The sequence below is a fragment of the Sceloporus undulatus genome, chromosome 1 (genome assembly GCF_019175285.1).
Source record: "Sceloporus undulatus isolate JIND9_A2432 ecotype Alabama chromosome 1, SceUnd_v1.1, whole genome shotgun sequence".
In the NCBI taxonomy this organism is placed as follows: Eukaryota; Metazoa; Chordata; class Lepidosauria; order Squamata; family Phrynosomatidae; genus Sceloporus; species Sceloporus undulatus.
The window spans coordinates 271673617-271697467 of NC_056522.1; the positions used below are offsets into that span (position 1 = coordinate 271673617).

Sequence of the window (23851 nt, forward strand, 5' to 3'; positions counted from 1 at the left end):
ACCTAAGGTCACACAGTGGGTTTCCATGGCTGAGCAGAGAATCACACCCTTCTCTCCAGGTAATTATAAGTCATGAACAATTTGAAGACACAAAACAACAACAACAACAATAACAATAACAACAATGGTGCAAGCTTGTGTTCTGCTGTTCCACAGAATAGGACCCAGAGCAATGGATGAAAGCTACAGGAAAAGAGATTTCACCTCAACATTAGGAAGAACTTCCTGATAGTAAGAGTTGTTTGGCAGAGGAACACAGTCCTTCAGAGTGTGGTGGGTTCTCCTTCTTTGGAGGTCTTTAAACAGAGGCTGGATGGCCATCTGTCAGGTGTGCTTTGATTGAGAGTTCCTGCATGGCAGGGGGTTGGACTGGATGGCCCTTGTGGTCTCTTCCAACTCTAGGATTTTATGATTTTAAGAACAAAATAGGATTCCAGTGAATACGTTCATGTAGGCATGAAGCCCATATACAGAAAGCATGTACTCAAGCAATATAATCAGGCTCTTTCACAAAATGTGAGTGCAACACTTTTAATACTTAAAGATAACTCAGTTAAATACAGCTGTTTCATACCTAGCAGACAAGCTACAACATGAAAGGTAGTAAAATACAGGGTTAGGTGTGCATTTTCTTATTTGGTTGACTTAAACATTCAAACTAGATAGTTCTGTTCTAGATTGTCCAGTGATCTGGCAATATAAGGAAGCTTTGTATACATATTGCCCAATTAATTATGCAAAGCAGGTGCAGATTAAAGTAGATCTCCCCTTCTCCCCAGTAACAGGGCAATGGTTGTGTAGAGCAGAAATCGTTTTGGAGGCAATTGCCTCTCTTCTCAAACTAGCTGATCTCCATTCTGGAGACAGCACTGAACTACAAGACCAGGCAACTCACATGTAGATTTTCTGCTGCTATTAGCTGCTATCAAGCTAGTTTTGATTTATGGTGACTCACTAAATGAGAAACATCCAGCACATTATATAATTCCCCAGTACTGCTCAGGTTTTGCAATGACAGCTGTAGCATGCTTGACTGAGTTTGTCCACCTATACTGTCTTTTCCTATCACCTTCCACTTTACCAAGCATTATTCTCCCTTCTAATGACTCATGTCAGTTACCTCATGATATGTCCAAAGAACAATGGCCTTAGTTTAATCATTTTAGGCCTGATCTTTGCGCCGGCCTGGACATGTACTAGGGTTGTGTGGGGGCGGAGCGACCGCACACCCAGCAACCCTAGTACATGGCGGTGCTGTAATCATGATGGCCTCCCGTCCACACGGGGGCCACCATGATGACATCAGGCACATGCCATGTCCAAGCATCTTTGCGCCACCCCATGCTGCTTATGACGGCTTGGCTGCGGCACAAGGAGGAGCTCCAAAAAGGAGCTTCTTTTGGGCGTATGCCTCATTCCCGCAGCCACCAAATGGCTGCGGGAATGATGTCGGGAAGAAAGGGGCTGAGTGGCTTCTTTCTCCCATGGTTCTGGCTCCTGGGGTGTCCAGGGGCATGAAGCCTCAAGGAAACCCCTTTTCCACACCATGGAGAAGCTGTATTTTGTGATCTGGAAAGACTCCGGATTGGGGCCACAGGGCTGCCGGTGAGGCTGCCCTGCCCCCAACCCGGATCGAAAAGGGGCAGGTGCAGGCTGCCCCAAAGGGGCGGTTTGTACTGGGCCTTAGCTTCTAGGGAGAGTTCTGAGTTGATTCGCTCCCAGACCCATTCATTTGTCTTTTTGGTAGATCATGGTATCTGGAAAACTCTCCCCAGCATTTCTGTGCTTTTTTCATTGTCCAGCTTTCAAAGCCTACACAATAATCAAAAATACCATGACATGGATGATTCAAAGTAAAATAACATCCAAAATCCACCAAACAGCAATACTTTTTTTGGGCCAACCAAAATGCACAAAATACATGATGCCAGCTTTTGAAGCTGGCAACATGTATTTTGTGCATTTTGGTTAGACCAAAGAAGGTATCACTGTTTTGTGGATTTAATTTATTCATAAAACAGCTCATATGGGAAAGCAGGATTAGACACAGAGAAGGTATGAAATTTTGGGGAAGGGGCACCAACAATTTAAGATATATTGCTAGAGAAACATCACACTGTGATACGCTGTTAATCAGAAAACCACTATGTAGTCTGTTGCTTTATGTCTGCTGCCTCCTTATGTCTGGCCCAGATTAAATGGCTTATTAACAATGTTTGCTTATGGTAAAGTGGCCTCTACTAGAGGAAGGCACCGATCATGACATTAATGGGTAGGAAGGCATAAAGAGAGAAAATAGAATAGTTACCCAGGCTGTGTTGGAAGAGCCAGCAATTGACTTGTGTTTATTACCATTTGGAGTGGCAGCAGAAGTGGCCTAATGGAATAATAGTCAGCCATGAAAAAGAGGGTACCAGGCTGAGAGGATTTACATGCTGATTTCCAACTAGGTACATAAATTCAAAAGTATGCATGATTGTTATAATGATTGTTATTTCCCTTGCCATTCTCTTTTGATTCCAAGGGTGAGTTGTTATCTGGAAGCCAGGAAAAAAAATAGCCCCAACGAGCAAGTGGCCAGAATGTATATGCATGGAAATGCCTTAATTACAGCATGATTGTCAGAACTTTGAACACTACATTTTTTTTGACCAAAGGTTACCATAATAACTGCTGACATACCACACATGCTTGAAGTCACCAATGTACACTGCAGGAGACAAACTATTCACTCCAGTTTTGGTGCACTGTCTGTAAAGTGTTCAATATCTGTATCTAGCAGCCAGACTGTAACACCTTTTTATATATGTTTTAACTTTTGTAAGCTGCCTTGAGTCCCAGTTGAAGAAAAAGGTGGAATGACAACCACTACCACCCAACATACCCACCTTAATAATTGTTCATTATTAGCATAGTCAATAAATGGTCACCAAGCACTCCAAAAAAGCTGTCTGTTATGTTAATGTCCTATATTTATCTCAGATTATAAACCACTTTCTCCATGGGAGCCAACTCCCACACCTGTGCTTTTAAATCATCACAGTCCTCCATCTCATGACAATGGCCATTTTTATGGCCAGAGAGAGATATCTTAGCACATTAGCTGTTGATCATTCCCAAGAAACAAAGGTTTCCGTGTTCTCCTTTGTTAAGAATGGGTGGAAGGATGTAGAATCCTCACTGAATGAGCAAAGCATCAACAGGTATTTAGTGTTGTTAGCATAAGAATGGCATATCCCGATGGCCTCTGGGACAATTCTGCTTTTGGGGCCCCCCTGCCTGCCCCGGTCCGGTTCCCCCCCAACCCTGGCCTTTGTCCCGCCTCCAGGCTGGCCCCACTCATGCGGCCACTGCCGCAGCCGCTAATGTGGCTGGCCGCCAACTCACCTCCTCCTCTTCTTGGGCAGCACCGCTTTCCTCCTCCTTGCCAGCGCTGCCACCACCGTCACACCACCCGCGGCAGGGCTTTCCCGCCCATGCGCGGGGCTAGGACAGAGGAGTTCATCCCCTTGGGCCAGCCAGCCATTGGCCAGCTGGCCAAAGGGGACGGGCTCCTCTTCCCATGCGCGCGCCGCCCTGGCCGCAGCATGGGTCAGCGGCAGCGCGCACATCCTCCACATGCGCGCCCTTGCACGGAGGAGGAGTTGGGAAGGGAGGGAGGAGGAGGAGTATGAAGAGGAGGAGGAGGTGGAAAGGTGAGTCAGTGGCCATTTCAGGTCTGCCTTGGGTTTTTTTTAAATTAATTTTTAAAAATATAAAATACTTATTTTTTGTTTTTTTATTTTATTAATTTTTATTACTGCTTTTTATTTTATTTTATTTATTATTGCTTGTTTTTATTTTATTTCATTTATTTTTATTATTTTTTTATTTTATTTCAGATTAATTTTATTATGCTTGTTTTTATTTATTTTATTAATTTTTATTAGTGCTTGTTTTTATTTTATTTTATTAATTTTTATTATTAAAGATATATACCACGCTGCCTGTTTTTTTATTTTTCCATTATTTTTTTATTATTAAATATATGCAAGTGCATTTTCTGTGTATTTATGGCGTTTTGAATGCTAACAAGTCTGCCTTTCTTGGACAATTATAGTGATGATGATGATGATGATGATGATGATGGTGATATTGATATCAACAAGCCTCTGAGGCATGGCCAATGTAACTTGCTGTGATTTTTACAAACTCATGCGCAGTGAAGAAAAACCACAGTCCCTTGACCAAGTACACATTTCTGAGAAGTACAGTTGAACCCGAGGGCAAGTCCATTTCTGCCATCTGTCTAGGAATGATGCCAAAGTGTCCTCCATTTTGATCATGCCTAAAAAACATGCATTTATATTAACATTTTTTAAAAACCCTGTTTTTTTGTGTGTCCTCCATTTTTAAACAATGTGTCCTACATTTGAAAATGTTGCCCTACATTTGTCCCGGTTTGGAGGTCCTGACTTATGGCAACCCTAATTAGCATTGCTGTATCAAGACTGGTGCCATGAAAGATTTGATTCTGGTGAGTGGGCTTTTTGTTTGTGGGGTTTGTTCTGTGTATTAGGCTTTCAAATGGTGCCTGCGAGAAGCTGAGGCTTTAATTCAAAAAAGTCAGCGTCTCTTTATTAATGTAGATGTTGCTTTAATGAGCAATTCAACTACACAGATGAGGCCTACAAACTGGGGGAAGTTCTGTTAACACAAAAAGTAAACAAATAGCAGGAAATAAATAAATGAATATATATACGTACATATATTAAAAACAATCATTAGTAAGTTATATCTCAATCAAACAATAGTCCATACATTAAAATATACTTCAAACAATTCCGTAATAATTGCTGTGAAGTTCAGTTGGACATGAATCTTTGACTGCAGGAAGACTGTGTAGTGTAGTGGTTTATGTGTTGGACTATGACTCTGAAGAGCAGGATTCGATTCCCAGCTTGGCAATGAAACCCACTGGGGGACATTGGGCAAGGCATTCTTTTTCAGCCTCAAGAGAAAGCAATGAGCAAACCTCCTCTGAACAAATCTTGCCGGGAAACACCATGATTTTATTTTAGAGTTGCTGTAAGTCAGAAATGACGGCACACAACACACATAAGATTGATGATCACAGATCTTAACCAGTGTTCAATCGAACAAGGGTCAGATGCATTTCGACACTGTCTTCTTCATTGGCCAATATTCAGTGGACAGAATGCAGAGGCTGTGGGTAGTGAAGGCAAGAACCATATTTCTGAGGAATTTTATACTAATGTAGTTGTCTGGCTAGAAGAATGGGAAGACTATAAGAATTTAAGTATTTGTACAGGGACTATTGATTATTTGGCTTTTTCATATTTGCTTATTATATAGCTATTCATTTATAATGGTGCTATTCTTTAGAATCAGTATGTAGAGAGACCTTGCAGCACCTTTGAGACTAACTAAAGAAAAAAGTTGGCAGCATCAGCTTTTGTAGACTTAAATCTACTTTCATAGATTTTTCTGCCAAATGCATCTGAGAAAGTAAAGTCTATGAAAGCTCATGCTGCCAACTTCTTTCTTTAGTCTCAAAGGTGCTACAAGGTCTCTCTACATATTTATGTATTGCCTTACTCTGTTTGCTTTTGACTGGCTTTGTGAGTCAGATTCTATCTCTTTATTTTGTTGCACTTTACCAGATTCTGCAAGAAAGCAACATAAGAAACTACCTTAAACCAAGTTAGGCTATCTGCACCTTACTGACAGGCAGCAGCTTTCCTGCCTCTCAGGTAAGGGAATGGAAAAAAAGGAGCCCTTTTGCTATAAGAGAAGTATTATAGGATACAAGCCCCATGTGAGGAAGCTTAACAAATCTATTGCCATGAAGGAATTATTAACCCTTTTACTCTTCTACACTACAGAATGAAGAGAGTCTTGTGGTGCCTCAAGTACGAACACATTTATTATAGTGGCACTACACACTTCCATCAAATACACGCTGTATTAACCTTGAGTTGGCAAATATGAAAAATACAAATTATATACTTCCTGTGAAAAGGAAGGTTGGGGGAAAATGAAATGTAGGAAGTGCAGTACTTTAGCAAAGGCCATTCACAAAACACTGCTGACTGATGAGACAGGCAGATCCAGATGCCTGATTCTATTATACAAAATATCTGGAGTCCGTGTACCTGCTCATCTTCCAACTTGATATGGGCCATCATTTGCCAGCAATGCACTGCAGCATTTTATATAGCACAAGTCAAATACAAATCTAATTTCAGAATGTTGAACCCCATGCCAGGAAAAATATGGGATACATACATACATCTGTATTCCAGAATCAGAATTTCAGAATCCAGAATCAGGTAGTAACACTTCCATCTTCCCTGAAAACCGTTGATGACCTTCAAGTAACCATGCTAGAACAAAGGAACATGATGTAAAATTGCTGACTGATTCATGAAGTGATCTATGTCTATTTCCTGTGGCTTGAACAGAAAGAAAGGTAATATATCACACAACACAGTATCAGTACAATGCATTGTGAACCATTTATTATTTGGGCCCTGTCAAAGTGCTGCCAGGGTGGATATGGGGCCACAGCTTGTATCTGGACCTGCATTATCATCCATGTTGTCAGTGGCCAGTTATTTCTCATTTCTGTACTTTCTGTATTTCAGTTCTCTTTGACCTGTTTCTCTCTTTGGCCTGTGTATATTCATTTGCCAGATTGGATACCACTTCTTGCATTTGATAAAATGGACAATGTCTACGGAAGCTGACATTGCCCCCCAGCTGTTTTGTCTTGCAGCAGTGTCTTGTTGATTTACACTCTGCTTGAATATTTGTAGAGAAAATGTACTGTGAAAAAGAAACCAGATCCAGCCAGTGCTGACCCTGGAACTTCTTACTGCTTCAGAAATGGTAATCATGTTAACAGCAGTCAACTTGTTATTTAGGGTGCCTTAGTGTAAATAGCTGGAAAGCAGCAGCTATAAAGAAAGCTTCACCCAGTTCAGTCAGGGATGTAGCCAAGGGGGGGGGGATCTGGGGGTCCGGACCCCCCCCTTCCATTAGAAAAATGAATGGTGTGTGCTGCTGCACCACCGCACTCAAGCCCCATTATAATGGTGGCACTTAGTCTGGAACCCCCCCCCTTCCTAAAATCCTAGCTATGTCCCTGGTTCAGTGCATGTTGCCAATTGCATTTAACAGCAAAAGACAGGAAACCTTTGGTGGTTCTCATCCATTTATTGGGGGGAAAAGGGGAAACTGGCAAAAAAGTCAGGAGTGGTTCATTTATGGACCAAATCCTGCACAAGGAGATTGCTGAGATCGCTGATTGTTGAGACAATTAGATTTATCTGCATCACACTACAGGTATTACAAAAGTACAGTTGGTACTACTGCATCAGAACTTTCCCTGTGCAAAACTGCAACTTTTCACAGGGCAGATTCCAAAATAGCATTACTAACAAAGAAGACACACTGAATAGCTTTTGACTGAGTTCTCTATCAGCATGTGAATAGTCTTAACCTTTTCTTCTCTTGTTCCCTACAAAACCCAGGGTCATAGGATATGGCCACCACAGATTCAGCATATATCCCAGCACCATGGGAATATTCAATAACATTACATCTCAGAGAAGGGATTATGTTAGTCTGCTGGAAGAAGAAAGAAAAAGACAATACTTGGAGCTTTCTTTTTTTTGCGGAGGCAGGAGATAGTAATTGTGATTGATTTCATTTGTGTCCTGCCTTTATTTTGACACGGAACCCAAGATGGCTTACAACAAAATGAAAGAAAATAAAGACCTGATAACCAAAACGTTGGAACACAATTAAACAAGATATTTAAAAACACAATCAACAAAGTATAAAATCATTTAGAAACATTACAATAAGGATAAAAATATAGCACACACCCTTCTCTCTATCATATCCTAATGACAGTTGATCAGTGCTTATCAGAACAAAAAAATGATTCTGAAGTATGTGAGTGTTTGACTTCTACAGAACTCTTCCTCAGGCTGGGGCTGCTTGACTACTGCAGAATTAATGCAGTTTGACATCACTTTAACTGTCTTGGCTCCATTCTACTGAATCTTAGGATTTGTAGTTTGTTGTGGCACCACAGCTCTCTAACAGAGGCTAAATATCTCACAAAACTACAAATCCCAGTTTGAGCCATGGCAGATAGAGCAGTGTCAAACTGCATTAATTCTGCAGTGGAGCTACAGTCTAGGTGGTACAAAAGAGGGGATATGGAGGAGGAAACATAAAAGCCCCAAAATTAGGTAAGATGTTATGGCCAGGAGGAGTGAGTTACTGTATATACTCATGTACAAGTCTAAAAATTTAGGCCAAAGAATTGATCCCAAAAACCTGAGTAGACTTATCCATGGGTCAATTAGTATGCTAATGACTCCCAATTCTGATTTTTCTTTTCGCTCTTAATCCAAGGAATCTGGTTTCAGTTCTAAACTAGTGCCTGTTGACAGTAATGGACTGAATGAGGGCACCAAAACTTCAAAATCAGTAACAGAATAGTGTGTCTAAGAATATTTGTTTCTTGAATACTAATGTTTGTATTTGTTCTAAGTTTGAGAAAAATCACAAAACAGACAACCTAAAATATCAGAAAATACGTATCTACATAATTCAGGTTTATTCTACAGCTTTTTTTTTTTATCAATGCCAGTGATACAGGTTATATGCGTTTCCACTAAATACAAGTTCATCTTCGGATTCCAATGACTGTATGGTTAGTGAAAGACGATTCACAGTTAATAAATTAAGTCAGTCGGCAGTTTTGGACCATGCGCAGTAGGACTGGAATCAGCAACAATCAGATAGCAAAAATGGGGAAGAAATGTCTTAAGGTAACGTCCATGACAGTTGCTATTGCCCTCTTCTGGCAGAAGTCTCCTAATACATTTTTATCAAATAACTGAAAATTATGTCCAAGCTTAGTTGCATTTTGAGCTATTTCTATAATTTTTTTTTTACTGCAAATGCTGGTACGTCTTTATAGACATAAAATACCAGGAAGAAAAGAGAAAATATTTTGCCCAAATTCATATCTAATCTAGCACGAATAACAGTTCTGTTGTAATCCACCTTTGTAAATTCAGATAAGCTATTTATTGCTTAAAGAAATGTCAGTGCAAATGTATACTATATCATGCTTTCAGTTACAGGATCAATTGGAGTGTGCATGTCAACCCATCATTCAAGCCTGACCAAAGCATTTAACTACTTTAGAGGCTTATCCAAATATACAAGGTATATAAATATACATACTATCAGAACCATAATTCAAGCAAGATTATATTCCTATAGCAGCATCAGTTTTTATTATTCATGGTTAATTCCAGCTTTTCACCATCCAACAGTAGAAAAATACTTTTGTTTGGTTTACAGCAGAATCATTTTGTAGTACATAATATGCAGCCATCTATGAAAAGGCAAGCAGTGGCAAGTTTAAAAACAGTGCCTTAACTTACTCCATATTATTTCAGTATAGATAGACTAAACCTGCTTTGTTCTGGTTGTTGCAGAATATCAGATCACTGAAACATGTTGTGTAAGCATGTATTCTTACATAAAGACAAACCCTTGTGGCTCACAAAACTAGCCAGTGCTAAGTGCATAATAATTCATGATGGGTAGAAATTTTCCATGGCAAAACACTGTAAATTGGTAATATAATTCCAGTTCTTTGTGGGCATGAATTGTTTTGAATATGATAAATTTCCTACTTTCCAAGAGCTGACTGGTTCATGAAATATCTCAAAAAACCCCATTACATATTATGTAAGCTATTTGTTTGGTCCTAGGATAAATTGTTAACAAGGAAGACATTAAGACAATGAAATATAAGGAGTCTGACTCCAAGGACTATATAAAACAAATATACTCTGTTTTAATAAGTCAAGTATTTAATACATGGCAGGTACATCTTACGTAAGAGTGAATTGCCTCATGTTTAGACCAGAATTGGTACAAATTCCAAATAGCTCATATATTCACTCTGTAGTGATTATCTAGTCGCCAGGTGTAGTGGTAACAGTCATAAGCAGAGAACTGAGAAAAGCACATTTAAGATAGTTTTTTTCTTAAAGTTATAAAAAGTTATTATTTCTGTAAGTTTCTTAAACTTACTTTAAAAATGATTTTTTTTCACCTCCAAGCAAGTCAGACTTAAAAAAATGCAGCAGCACGCACTCACACTCAAAGAAAACATGCAAACAATAGCTGGTAAAAATCCTGCATAAATCTGTGCACTCTTTCTGCTAAGTGCCAGCTTTGAACACCAAACATTTTCCAGTGCATTGGCTGCTGATCTGTAGGGGAGAATAGGAAAAAAAAATGATCTACTAGTATCTCCTTAGGAATTTGTGGCAAAAGTCTCAATTATAATTAAAAATTTAGAAGTACAAACAGAATACAATAAAATGTCGGGTTATAGTGACGAAAGAAATGTTAACCACTACCCTGTGCAATACACTTAAAAAAAACTAGACAAACAATCTTGGATTTTATTAATACACCCTTTTTTAAAGTTTTTATTTCCGAAAGCAGCTCTTTATGAAAATCACAAGCAGTTCCTGAGTAACTGCAGTAAACAGTGTCTTTTAAAATATATATATGTATGTATGTGTCACTTAACTCTTCTCTGGTTTGGTTCCTTTAAATTCCCTAGTTTTCAAGTTTGTTCTCTGTTCCTTTCTCCAAAAGTGTGCAATTACAGTTAGCATCATTTTCAGGAGTCCACATGATGCTGTATTCCCCTGCAATGTCTGTAAGAGCTACACACTGGGTAGCTGTGTTCATACAGGTATTGCAAACTTTTTCCCACGCAGAAACTTTGTCATCACTGGGCCTTCACGTTTTCTTCAGCATACGGCGAGATTGCCATGTGTGGAATTTATTATAGGCTGTTTGCAGCATCTCTTCTATATGACTTACCAGCTGAAAGAGACACAACAGCTGTTACAGTTATCAGGAAAAATACTGTTCATCAGTATTCAAGACCAATATTCCAACTGTGATGGTAGGAAAAAGCAAAAATGTGTTTAAACAGAAAAGAGTTTAGTGGTATTAGACATAATGAACCTATAAACTAGGATCAAAGATTTCCTTTTAAGACTATTTTTTTAAAAAATGTTTCAACTATGTAACTATTTTTATTAGTCCATATGCACCACAGCCCATATGCAGCATGAAATGAAAAACAAGGCATTTTAAAGAACTTGCACAAAAAGGGCAACCAAATTCTTAAATTGGCTTGTAGGTTCCCCTGATTAAATGGGAATACATAGATTTAGCCCAAGTATGATGGTACAGTTTAGAGATGCAACAAGACACGATAGTGACCCCTAAAGTTAACACTGTATTAACCAAGACAGACAGGATAGTTTAAGCCCCCTCCCTCATGCCACATTTTGTGCAGAATTCAACCAGAAACAAATCTTCAAGGTAGGCATTAGACACTTCACCACAAAAACAAGGCTGTCATTAAACAATGCCCCTGAGTTTCAGCCACCTCTCATGCACCTTAAAACCTCCCAGACAAATGTCTTATTTAAGACTTTTCGTCTCTCTTTTTTTGGAGCTACTTGCAACAAGTGTTCTAACTCATAAGAATGTGTGTTTTCTGGCTCTGAGTGTTGTTGGACTTTCACAAAAATAAGCAGGCTCTTTATAATTTTCTGCAACTAGTGTTCGCCTGCATTTCCTAGACCCCCTTTGTTGTTGTTGGGACTTGAGCCTCCACAGGCTCATTCATTTTGCCAATATTCTTTCTTAATTTTTAAAGGCCATTTGAATTATAGGGGCAATAAAATGTACTACCTTAAATTCTTACAGTATGTAAAATAAAAGGATGGGACTTGATATCTTACATTTGTGCTTAAATACTGTCTTCGAATTTTGTCTTGGAATGGACAAAGTTTTGTAACTTGAAATCTTTCCAAATTACTCCTCATTTTCACAACCTGAAAGGAGAAAATATCAAATGATTAAATGAGGCTCATCTGCTTTATGTACATCTCTTCAAGCTTATATGTGATTTCATGTATTTATTGTAAATACTAAATCTTTTACTAAAATGGAGTCATGTATTATTTTCTTGTTAAGATTTTTAGAAGTGTTTTTGAAAAGTTGCATGACAACTTTAAACAGTATGCCTGTCTAGAGCAAAACACATGCTGAAACTATTTTGACATTGTATTCCATGATTTTCTACATTTTCAAAACACCTTTTAAAATCCAAGTAGCAAGTATCACCTTTTGAAATCTAAAAAATTGCTGGATTAGAAAACCACATCAGGCAGTACTAAATTTATTCCAACTGTTAAGTTCTCAGTCTACTCTATAAACATCCCTGCATGAAAGTTTTCCTTCTAATCACCAACAGAACTTTTACATGTGATATTTAATTCATTAGAAAAAGCAGTTCTACTGTTAGTAAGTGTTTCCAGCATATAATGCTGCAATGTCCATTATGATGTGTTTATGTGTGTCTGTTGAAGTTGACTATCAACTCATGGCGACATCATGAATTTCATACAGTTTTCTTATCCAGGGAATAATCAGAGGTGGCTTTGCTAATTTTTTATGCTGCTAAGTGAAGTCTTACTGCAGACCCTGCCTACCTTTTCTTCTAGGAATGGTGTGTTAACAGGAAAGCAGGACCAGAAATGTCGTAACAGTTCTCCAACTGCCACATACAAGTGCTTCAGTTCAGACTGAACATCATTTGGCACCATCTCTACAGTTAAGAAAAAAAAATATGGCAAGTTACATTTATAACGAAATGTGTGAAATCTCAGTTCACTTTAAATGATGGTATTGGGCAGTGGACATATAAATCTGCCATGACTCTGAAATGAGAGGGTCTGTCAGCAAATCAACTTGAGTGTTTAACTGAGTTGGACAAGAAATGAATTCTGTCATAAGTTGGAATTTACAGTCAACAAGATATCTTAATTTTTTTAATCTCAATTAAAAGTATAATTTATGTACAATGTTTACATGGCCAATTGAGACCACTTTGCATATTTAATAAAGTATGACCAAGCAAAACATCAAATACTTACGATTTATGGCTTGCTGTGTTCCACCCTGCATAAGTGCTCCTCCAGGTGACAGGGCTGTGATAGTACTACTTGCAGCACCGCTTGAAAGAACCTTGAAAAACAGAAGAATTTATTTAATTCACTTTAATAACACAAAGACACTGTAGCATGAGTTGAAGGACTTAGATGAACCTGTTCATCAGCTATTTGCTATGTCTTTTTGGGCTAGAGTAGATATTACTTAGTTATATATTAAAGTGTCAGCTTATGTTAGAAAACCAAGTGGGCATTTATTATATGGACAGACCCCTTGCAATATCAAAATGGGATGGTCCCATTATATTTAAAAGGTCATCTATACCATATCACAATCATTAGGATGGTTAACGTTCTGCAATTTTGAATTCCCTCCATTGAAGATCTGAGTTTATCCTGGAAGCAATGAAATGTGTTAATCTCTGCAGGCACTGGAAACTCTAAAGAGCTCTTGCCAGGCAGATTAGTTAGGAGTTAGATGAACCAGTGGACTGACCTGATGAAGAACAGCTTTCAAGTACACACAACTTCAGTAAATCACAGAATCATAGTTGGAAGAGACCACAAGGGCCATCCAGTCCAACCTACTGCCATTCAGGAATACACAATCAATTAAATGTACATTCCTATTCCTTCTTTCTTTATTCCCACCTTCTCCTCCCTACTTATATTAAGTTTTAAATTGTAAACATTTTAAGGGCAGGGGGTCTATCCAATTCTCTCCTGAAAAACATCAAGCACACTAATATTGCATAAATCTATCCACATAAATTGGATTACACACATGGCTGTCTCCATGGGCAAGTGTCCCAACAACTGCTATGAGAATATGTAAAAAATGACAATCCAAAATTGTTTCCTAAAGTTAATATAGAAGCTAAATTTTCAATGCTTGTTAAAAAAATAATTCAATAACAATTTCTCAATACGTAATGAGAATATGAAATTCTTTCCACAAGAATATGGATGCAAACAGTTTATTACACATGTAAACCATAATGAAGCTGAGATTCTGTTGGCCAGGGTAATTACACAGCTGACATTACAGCAAGAGAAGGAAAATGGTGGCTGGTGAGCATGGAGATGGGGTGGGAGAACAGCTTGGGGGCTACCAAGGCAGCCTTTTCTCCTGACGGTGATGGCTTTCTCTGATTTCCCATCACTTCCACTGTATACCCTAGCAAAAAGTACACTATGCTAGTGTAATACACAGTTAAGCATCAAGGAGTTTGGACTCAGCTTCCAGTTTTAAATGAAGCAAACGTACATATCCTACCTGAGTTAATTTGGGTACATATACTTCCATCTCTTCTCTAATACTATACAAAGAATTAATAATATCTTGGCTAGTTGCATATTGCTGTGATTGAATTGGTGTTGGACCATGATAGTACCTGTTGATGAGAAGAGTTTAGAATAAAACATTTGAGAATAAAACCTCAGTTCTTTGTGTTTAAATAATACTTTTCAGACTTTAGTAGCCTGTTGTTGTCTTTCATTGTAAGGCATCAGTGAGGTAAATGTTGTAATCATCCCATCTGTTTTCCTCTCAAAAACCACTGATGGCTCTAAGAAATCTTCAATGTAGAGGTCACATCCATTTTTACAAGCTGTATTTCAGTTTTGAATACTACTGTTTTGCCAACATTCAGCCACAGTGTACTTAAACCCAGAATTTGGATTTACACTTGATTAGATTAAAAATAGAAACACAGTGATATGGTAGAAAAGGAAAATCAAAAACCAGGATTGGATAATACCTATGTTACTTTACTAAAATATCATAAACACCTAAGATTCTGAGTCCTCTAAGATTCTTCATTTGGCTGAATGAAGGGAGAAAAAAAGTACAAAAATAATTCTGACCTGGGGATCTACTGTTAGAATAAAGTCCCATGATGAAGTATGCTAGCATCAGGTTTCACTTCAGGGTAGATGTGGAAACACCTAGTACTTGACTAGGTGATTTATTTGATCGACTATCAGCAGCACAAGCCCTACAGTTACTTATGCCATCATCTCAACTGAAGCACCTTTTGAAGGTTTGAAACTCTGATATAGTAACCAACATAGATTTTTTGAAAAAGGAAGCTAGAACAGATCAGAAACATAGTGGGAGAAGGGAGGCAGGTATAGACTTGTTTGGCTCTGGAGAAAGATCAGCTGCCTTTGCCTCTCCTATTATCAGCCACAGCATGACTGGACCAGGCTACCTCTGGGATTTTGAATATGGAATCTGTGAGCACCATTACTTTTAGGGATGCAGCTGCTGAGCTACTTTTGCCTACTCAAATTAATGGAATTTCAGTTTTATTCACTTAAATATTGGGAGGGGGGAGTCCTACTGCCTAGAAAGGAGTGTTGGGGAGAGACTGTTTATCTCTTCCTGCATTTCTATTTCCATGGATCTTCTGACCCACGTTTTCATGTTTGCTTTCCCTTTTCCAATTTTTTCCCATCTCTCCCAATTTCGCTAGTATATATGCTTCCTCTAATCAACTTCCTCTTCCCCTTCTGCATTAATTTATTTCCTATTTTGCTTCTTTTCTCTGTTTGATGCAGTCTCTGTGGGGAAGATGCCACATCTTTTTGTGGTTTTGCTACAGCACATTTAAAGAAATAAATAGGTTCAAGGCCCCAAAAGGATGGGCTCCCTAGACTCCTCAAACTGTTTCCATCCCAGCAGGTTGTTCTAAGAACTCAATTTTGTTTGTTCATTATTCCCTCCTCATACTCCTCACTTTTTTTTTTGGGGGGGGGAGTGTTTCTTACATTCTAAATCTGAATGAAGGGATTCTCTCTCTTTTTCATTGATCTGTAATCTGCTCTGCCTAAATAATCTAGTCACCAGGAACCATCTGAACTTGGAAGCTAACCAGGATCAGCTCTAGTTAGTACTTGGATGGGAGACCAAAACAATTAAATGTTCAGAAAACTATTTTAAAAAATCAGAAAAGCGAGGAAACTATAATTAACTGCAATTCATCCAATTATTTTAGTAAATAAAGAAGGATTCACCTCAAGACTGTTGTGGAAGGAAAACACCTACAAGTACATTTCTACAGGTGCTTGTAAAATGATATACAGAATAGTTTGAGCAGAAATATATTAGTTCTATAGCATTCACATGTTTTTATTCGCTCACAAGCAGAAGAGTCTCTGGATTTAGTTTCATTTTTCTCAGTGTTCTGAAGTGCTCTGTCTTCCATATGGAGATCCAACTAAAAGATACTGCAGCCTCCTCTCCCTGCCACTTTCTCTGAATTCTTAAGTATGATTATTTTGTTTTAAAAATACTTGTATTTGTCTGAGGATAGGCCAGTGGGGACAATGAGCAACTACATTTTGGAACAGTTGTGATTAAAGCAATCAAAATATTTAATTTTGCCAGCAGAACATACCTATCTGATTTCTTTAGGTTTAGTGCAATAGTTTTAATGCTGTTGTTGTTTTCTAAATCTTCATATTCAATGGATTCTTGCAGCTTTACCTGAAAGATAAAATACTGTCACTGCTCTACAAAACTCTTCAACAAAGCAGGAACTGTGTCATGTCGTAGTCTTCTTTTAGAAAGTGAACTCATAGCCTTACCTTTTTTACTGGTGGCTGAAAGAAATCTGAATCCCTGGAGTTTCCATCTATACTGCTGGTCTCACTGTAATGATCACCTTGTGCTTCTCTGAAAACCACGAGTTAAGTTTTTTATTAGATTCTCTCGAATTATTCAACAAAAGTTCACATAGATTTACATGCAGGATGGGTGTCACTACTTGACTATTTACAAGTGCATTCCCTGGGCACATGTAAGAAGAACATCTCCTCCTGAATCCATGGGATTCTCTACTAGAGGATAATCTTTGGGAAGGAGCCTTGTGGTATGAGGGTGTCTGAAAAGCTCCTTATAACACATTGAAGTTAATGCCTGCATGACAAACACGGGAATACAGAAGTAAACATGCAGAGGACAAGCTGCTGGTACACACTATGAACAGTCGTTCTTGGATGTCTAGAGGAGGAATTCACAATCTTGTGGAGAGAAATAACAAAAGACAGATGGGCTCTTCAGGCACCAGAGAAGAGGATGTTGATTACTATCTGAAGAACCCATCTGTCTCTTGTTATTTCTCTCCACAGGGTTGTGGATTGGTTCTCTGCATCACCCAGATAACAAGAGGGCAGAAAGGAACAAAACAGTAAAGACAACATGTAGCAAGAAGAGGGACTGTGAGTTATTCCTTACCACCACTACTACATTCATTTCAGGGATTCCTTCCCACTAACAACCCTCTATTTTCCATAAGAACAAGGGTGTACCATATGCAGTTTGAACTACATTATGCTGTTATATAGGGCTTTAAACACTTATATCTGAAGACCCTCCTCTACCATTATCATATTTTAATTTTTTAAAAAAAACAATCCAAAACATACCATAGACTGCCTGCAACAAAGTCTTCAGGACCCTTCTCACAAAGCCAACTCCTAACTACATGCAAAAACTTTATATCCCATTGAGCTGTACTTCTGCCCTTCAGCAAATATAAAACAAAAACTCCAAGCGAGTCAATGTCTAAACCATCAGGACACACGAAGAAACCATTTTGCTGAAACCAAGCAAGTTTAGGTACGAACAATGCTTGGATGGTACACAATCTGAGAACCAATTAGCCGGTCTTGAGTGGGAGAAAATTGTACTAACAACCAAAGATTCTAGTAAGATAATATAGATAAATTTATTACGGTCACAGACCAGCATAATGTAAGGTAATATTGGTCCTTGACTCTGTTTCAAGCTGCAGGTAGGGACTGCATGTTTGCATGTTCCCACACATAAAATAATTGATACATGTAGAAAGCTTGGTGTCACTGAGAATGAAGCTAGTTTAGCATTCTTTCAGACATTTTCTATGCAGAGGAATTTTGAGCAAGGGGTGTTAACTACACAATCCTTTACTCAAAATCTCAAATATACTCTATGACAGTACCTCATACGCGGAGATTTTGTTTTGATCAAGAAGCTCTATAAGGTAAGGGATGAGTATCCATTCCTTTCTTCTACTTTTTTTCTTCTTCCAGGAATTTGTTGCCCATGGTTTGTTTTGATGACTTGACTGGCAAAAATATAGTGGTTTGCATCAAGCCAAGTGTCACCATCACAAAAATTAATTTGTGAACCATGATTTAGAAGAAAGGCAGTAAATATACTTTGCCAATTATGATGCCACAGCAAACTCTGGTCAGCAAAAACTAAGAAGTGATGAAGGAAAACCATGCATGAAAAGGAATTAAATACTTCAGAACACTACTTAGCACTCCTTGGTTGCCAAAGCATGGGTTGGCACTATGTCTTAATTAAATAATTATCTGAGAAAACCCATAATACTGAAGTGTGGAACTTTCCTCTGCTTCTTAGTGGCTAATATATGCAATGTCAGTATGGTATTCACATAGTTTTTCAGGCATCAGGTTTCTTTTATTATTTGCTTTCAATATACTATAAACTTGGGGAAATGATCAGAAGTATTTCAAGATGATGGACCCTGCCCACTTCATTTCTGAATGCTTTGGGAATTGGCTGATTAGGAGGTTGCTTCCAGCACTACAGCTCTTACATTTAGTCTGGGAATTGCTCTGTGCCTAACTTACTGTTTTCGGAGCCCAGCTGCAAGAACCATGGCACTGTGATGGTTAAAGCGTTTTATAATGGCAGCATTGCTACTCTCCTTTATTGATTTGGTAGAGCTGGATGTGGAAGGTGCCAAGGAAACACCATAACCCTGCAAAGAAAGCAATTATGAGATGTTGAGCAAGATGTTCTGTATCATGGGATATGGGGAAAGATTTCAAGTGAGAATAACTGAACTATTAGCTTTGCAATGTTGTATAGAGTAGATGTCATGACAAAAGTTCTTAAGAGGATTCACTTTTCTGTGTCTGACTGACCAACATAAAGCCATTTACACAGTAATATTTCACTGCTTCAATATAACAGAATTCTGCAAAGGATCACTACTGGTGAATCAGATTCCACATGTTAAATCTTGTAGTGCTTATCGAGGTGTGTACAATTAGCCCATGCTTTCCAAACACCATGCTACTACAGTAGTGCCCAAATCATAATTGTTCAATGACAAGCATTATTTTGATGGAGGAAACTGAAGTTCAGTCATGATACTTCCCTGCTACTCAACGAAATTAGTGGAAAATGTACACGCACGTTTTCCCTGAAACATGAAAAAGGCTCATCTACCATTATTCAGACAAGAGTTAGTTCTACATTACTGTGAACTTGTCTTTTGTGTATACTCTATATTTCCCTGAGACTACCATGTTTTACAAAGCAATAACATACACTCAAGATCTCCTGGCAATTAACTGAACTGAGAAGTGAATCAAATATACACTTTTGCCTTAGAATATGTGCTTTGGAAGATCAGACCAACACATATATTGTAGTGTTCTTTCCAAGAAAAGCAGCACTAAGAATTCACCGAACATTTGTTAATGGTCTACTGCATTAACCAACTGTAGATTACAATTCAGGGAGGTCCACACTCTGACAGGCTTTGGCAACCACACTAAAATCCTGTGGTCAAAAGGCCCCTGCATCTTCCCTAATGTGAAACACAGGAAAGGCATTTGCTATATATAACTGGATGAATAACTTAAAGGATAAACATTAACACACACACACACAACCCCCCCTACATAAACGGAATAAAAAGATATCTTTATTACTGAGTTTAGGCTCACGATTTATAAATCATAAAGCTAGTATTACTTAAAAGACAAGGTTCATACATAGATTTACTATATACTAATCAGATATTGGGATTTGGTTATTAGAGAAGTAAAGCTATTCTATGTTGAAGATGAAATGTTAAGGAAGTTATGTATGGAAATGTTCAAATTAATAATAATTCTATAATGATTTCAGAAATGCATGTACAATAAATTTTATGTTGGTAAAATTTATTTTTTAAAAAGGAAATGAGTTTGTTCTCTTCAGGGCTCAGCCTATAAAATTATTTGATCAAAGAGATTCAATTGAAAGTTTTGAAGAGAGCTTATAGTGAAGTGGGTAGAGAAGAGAAACAGTTCTGACAGAAGCTGGAAGTTTGGAACTAATACATCTGACAAGAGGATAAAATAAAGAAATAGGGACTTAACCAGCTGCACCCTGGAACTGGAGAAAGGACGAAGACCACTACAGAAATGCAGGGCCAATACCATCCACCTCCGTAGTGTTGAAAGCTGGGGCTTGGCATGTTTGCCAGAATGCAGCACATTTTCCATGGCATAAACCCTGGTAATACACTTTCTTTTTACTCTTGATATATTATGCTTTTTTTTTACAGTTTTAAATCAGTTGTACTTACTTCATCCAATGATTTATCTTCCAAGGCTGTTAAATCTAATAAAGGATTTTTCACTCCTTGAGACACCATAGTTTTTAAACCTAGATGAATAAAACATGTTTATTTTTAAGAACATGGTCTGAGTCTTCTTGTTTCACTACACAGTTATTCCGCCTAAGGGGTGAAACCGACTGCCCCAAAGGGGCAGCTTGAAGCCATCACTGAGGAAGCCAGGTTGGGGCCTCGGCAGCCATATATTGTGGCCCAATCCGGCTTTTTGCCTGCCCAAAAAGAAATAGCAAAATGCTGCTCCTTTTTGAGCCAGTAAAAAGCCAGCTTTTCCCTCCCTGTCATGGCTTTACAGTGCTCGAGTGGCATGTAAATGCCGTGCCGCCAGAGTGCCATGAAGCCAGCCCACGTGTGGGCAGCCGGCATGCCATGTCCCCAAGCCTCTGGGAAGCTGGCATTTTGAGCCAGTCTGTTTCAGCTGATAGTGCACTTTTTTCTGGGCTGTGCACAGGTGACAGGTGTAAGACAGAGAAGTGAGTCACCATCTGGAAAGAAAGCTGCCAGTTCCTAAGAAGCTAATTTCTTCAATGCTGAGCTTCTCGGTGGGTGTTCCATGGTATACTGGGAAGACTATCTTAGAGAACCACTTGTGTATCCGAAGGCAACTGCTGCAGTCACTTTGCTCAGCAATTCCCAATGGTAGCTGAGTATGATTTACCTATCACTTCCTCCACTCCCTATAAATTTATATTAAGCGGATCCCACAAAGTACAGAGCCTGCCAAACCTGGCAAGACCCCTGAATACTTTAACTGTGATTGAACAGAGTTCTAGTTCAGCTCAAGGCCACAAATTGTTAAACCAAGACTGCCAGCACACTCAGAAAGCCACTTGTTTCTAATAGCATACAGTACTTAAACATGCCCAAACTTAGAACATTTAAATTTCTAATAAAATTAGATACAACATTTTAAAAAACTCAACGTTGACTCAGTGCTTATGTTCAAGTTCAATATTTCTAAATACCAAGAATTGGTGTATGTGCACAGGCATGCATACTGAAAGAGAAATTGAAAGTTAAATAATTTGGCAGCAAATATTTTAGTAATCTCAATAGAAGTTCATTATAGGGATAATATTTAGCTGATGTTATCTCTGTTTTAAAATTACAAAAGCTGACAAATTTGTCTAGAAATCAATTTCTCCTGTTTAGAGAACAAGTATTAAGAACATACCCTTTTCATCCATTTTGGCACATTCTGCAAAAAGGTCTTTTGATCCTGCATTCAACCTATCCCTATGGAAATAGTGAGATTGAAAGAATCGTGTCCAGAATTCTTTCTCCGTCATTTTGTGAGGAACATTTTCTGCATATTTCAGTTTTACTGTAAACATGACAAATATAAGAATTAGAAGCTACAGAATATGAAATTTCAATATTTATTGAAAAAAATTATATGCAGATAATTTGAGTTTAGAGTGAAGTACAGCATACAAGGAATACATGTTAGTGTGTGATAAAAATCATTATTCAATAGGAATAAACTAATGCTGAACCTAGATTTGCTGTTGACTGCGGCAAAAAATAATACACCATCTCATTCCTTGTATAAAAAAGTGTAGTTGAGCAAGGAGTCTAACTTCAGTACTGGTGTTGGGGCAGTATTTCCCACAATTAGAGTAAGCTCATTTAAGGTGTGCAGGACAAGCTGTGCTGCACACACAACTTTGTGCTTCAACACCTTAATGTTGCTTATTCGCTGTTCTGCCTGGTATGTACTTGTACCCCACATGCAATGTGATGGGTGTTTTCAGCATGGATCACATCCATAAAACAATGTAAACCCGTCTGATGTATGTATTGAGTCTGGTCACATCTGTGCCTGCTTTTGTTCAGTCAACAGTCTTTCCCAACATTCTTATTTGTGATATATTTAGAGAGGGCAACTAGGCAAATGGCTAGTCAGATCAGCAATAGCTGTTATGATACTGGCTGAGGACAATGACAATAGTGAGAATAGGGTGCTGCCACTGACAATTTACTTCCCTAGCATCATCTACCTGAGAAAGCTGCCTCACTCTAATGGTAGAGTTAGTCTTGGAAAAAACACAGGAAGAATCATTCAACAAGTTCTAAATCTCCTATTAGCATACTAGACTTTTGTTCATAGCTTGGTTAATCTCTGACCAGTAAAAGGAGTTTGATTAATTTGTCAGGCTGACCTGCATCTGTGATGACTTAACTAAAGTGCACCCACGCCATACACAGCTTTCAGTTTCTGCTGAAGCCATGGAGTGGGAAAAACAATGGCATGCACACCCACAGTGCATGCACGTGTACCATTGTTTTCATTTTTCCCCTTATGTGGGTGGGTGGGGGGTTCTGGAATGGATCCCCTGCGTAAGGGAAGGGCCCAGTGGATAAGGTTCTACAGGACAAATGGTTGATGCCATTCACCATTCAGAAGCCATAGGCTTAAACCACTTACATGAATAGCTTGAGTGGTTTAATTTATTATTTCATAAGATAGCTGACCCAAGGCTCCATGTATTCCTGGATACCAGGTACATATTTTAAAAATAAAACTGGAAACAGAAATTGGAAATTAAACTGACAACTTGGTATTTGGAACAAAAGACAATGATATCTATTAATATTAACAGGATCACTTGAAAAATCATCTCATTATGTAACTGCTTTTAATGTGGTGGAGGGCTCAAACTCTTCCTCCTAGTGACCTGAGGCCAAGATACAACTTTCCTAGTCATAAGAAATAGTAAAGAGGAGTATGGAAATGTAATGGGGAGAAATAAGAGAAATAAGAAAGAATCAAGTATAAGACAGCTGCAATCATTAACTCAGCAATTTTATTTCTGAAACAATGCAGCAATATTTTTTATTTCTTCACACTGGGTAATCCTGGATTAATGACCTCAGAGAAGAATTGGAAGGGAAACTGGAAGGGAAAGTATCTTCTAACAAGCATCTAAAGTGCAGAGGAAAGTATGACATATAACTCTGTATTAAATAGATCACGTACCAGCAGGATAAGTCCTAAATATAGATTCAATTATATCTGATGTCAAATTATATCTTAGGCCATTGCATCCATCTGTTTGAGGTCGAACATCAGCCTGCAAAATTAAAACACAGAGAATGTTAGAAAAGAGACTGTTGTGTCAGTCATATGAAACACACTATGTACATGCTATTTGTCACAGAGGAGTATGGTTCTTGACACATCGTAACTATTCTTTTGATGTAAACTTAAATTACATTTTAATATTGTTAAAGACAAAATGCATAGATGTAGCAGAAAAATGAATAAACATCTCATAGTGAAACCATAATATCCAATGTTTTCTTCATCTGACTGTTTACATATGTTTGCACATTTTT

General features: G+C 38.2%; 1 protein-coding gene and 1 long non-coding RNA gene across 5 annotated transcripts in view; one reads left to right on the forward strand and one right to left on the reverse strand.

The window, feature by feature from the left end:
• Window positions 1-13063, forward strand: part of LOC121924910 — a 27733-nt gene extending 14670 nt beyond the window's left edge. Inside the window, exons 3-4 of one of the 2 annotated variants that reach the window (XR_006102756.1) lie at window positions 6819-6891; window positions 9162-13063. This is a non-coding gene — a long non-coding RNA (uncharacterized LOC121924910). The remainder of the gene's footprint in view (window positions 1-6818; window positions 6892-9161) is intronic. The other variant, XR_006102757.1, reaches the window with a different exon arrangement.
• GTF2H1 (general transcription factor IIH subunit 1) overlaps window positions 8613-23851 on the reverse strand; it is a 25694-nt gene continuing 10455 nt past the window's right edge. For all 3 annotated transcript variants that reach the window (XM_042456431.1, XM_042456422.1, XM_042456416.1), the window contains 11 exons: window positions 23493-23586; window positions 21687-21836; window positions 20465-20544; window positions 18732-18862; window positions 16677-16764; window positions 16487-16575; window positions 14362-14479; window positions 13071-13161; window positions 12627-12742; window positions 11874-11966; window positions 8613-10941 (listed from right to left, as the gene is read on the reverse strand). In XM_042456431.1, the coding sequence (XP_042312365.1) occupies window positions 10855-10941; window positions 11874-11966; window positions 12627-12742; window positions 13071-13161; window positions 14362-14479; window positions 16487-16575; window positions 16677-16764; window positions 18732-18862; window positions 20465-20544; window positions 21687-21836; window positions 23493-23586 (1137 nt within the window). In that variant the 3' untranslated portion in view covers window positions 8613-10854. The remainder of the gene's footprint in view (window positions 10942-11873; window positions 11967-12626; window positions 12743-13070; window positions 13162-14361; window positions 14480-16486; window positions 16576-16676; window positions 16765-18731; window positions 18863-20464; window positions 20545-21686; window positions 21837-23492; window positions 23587-23851) is intronic.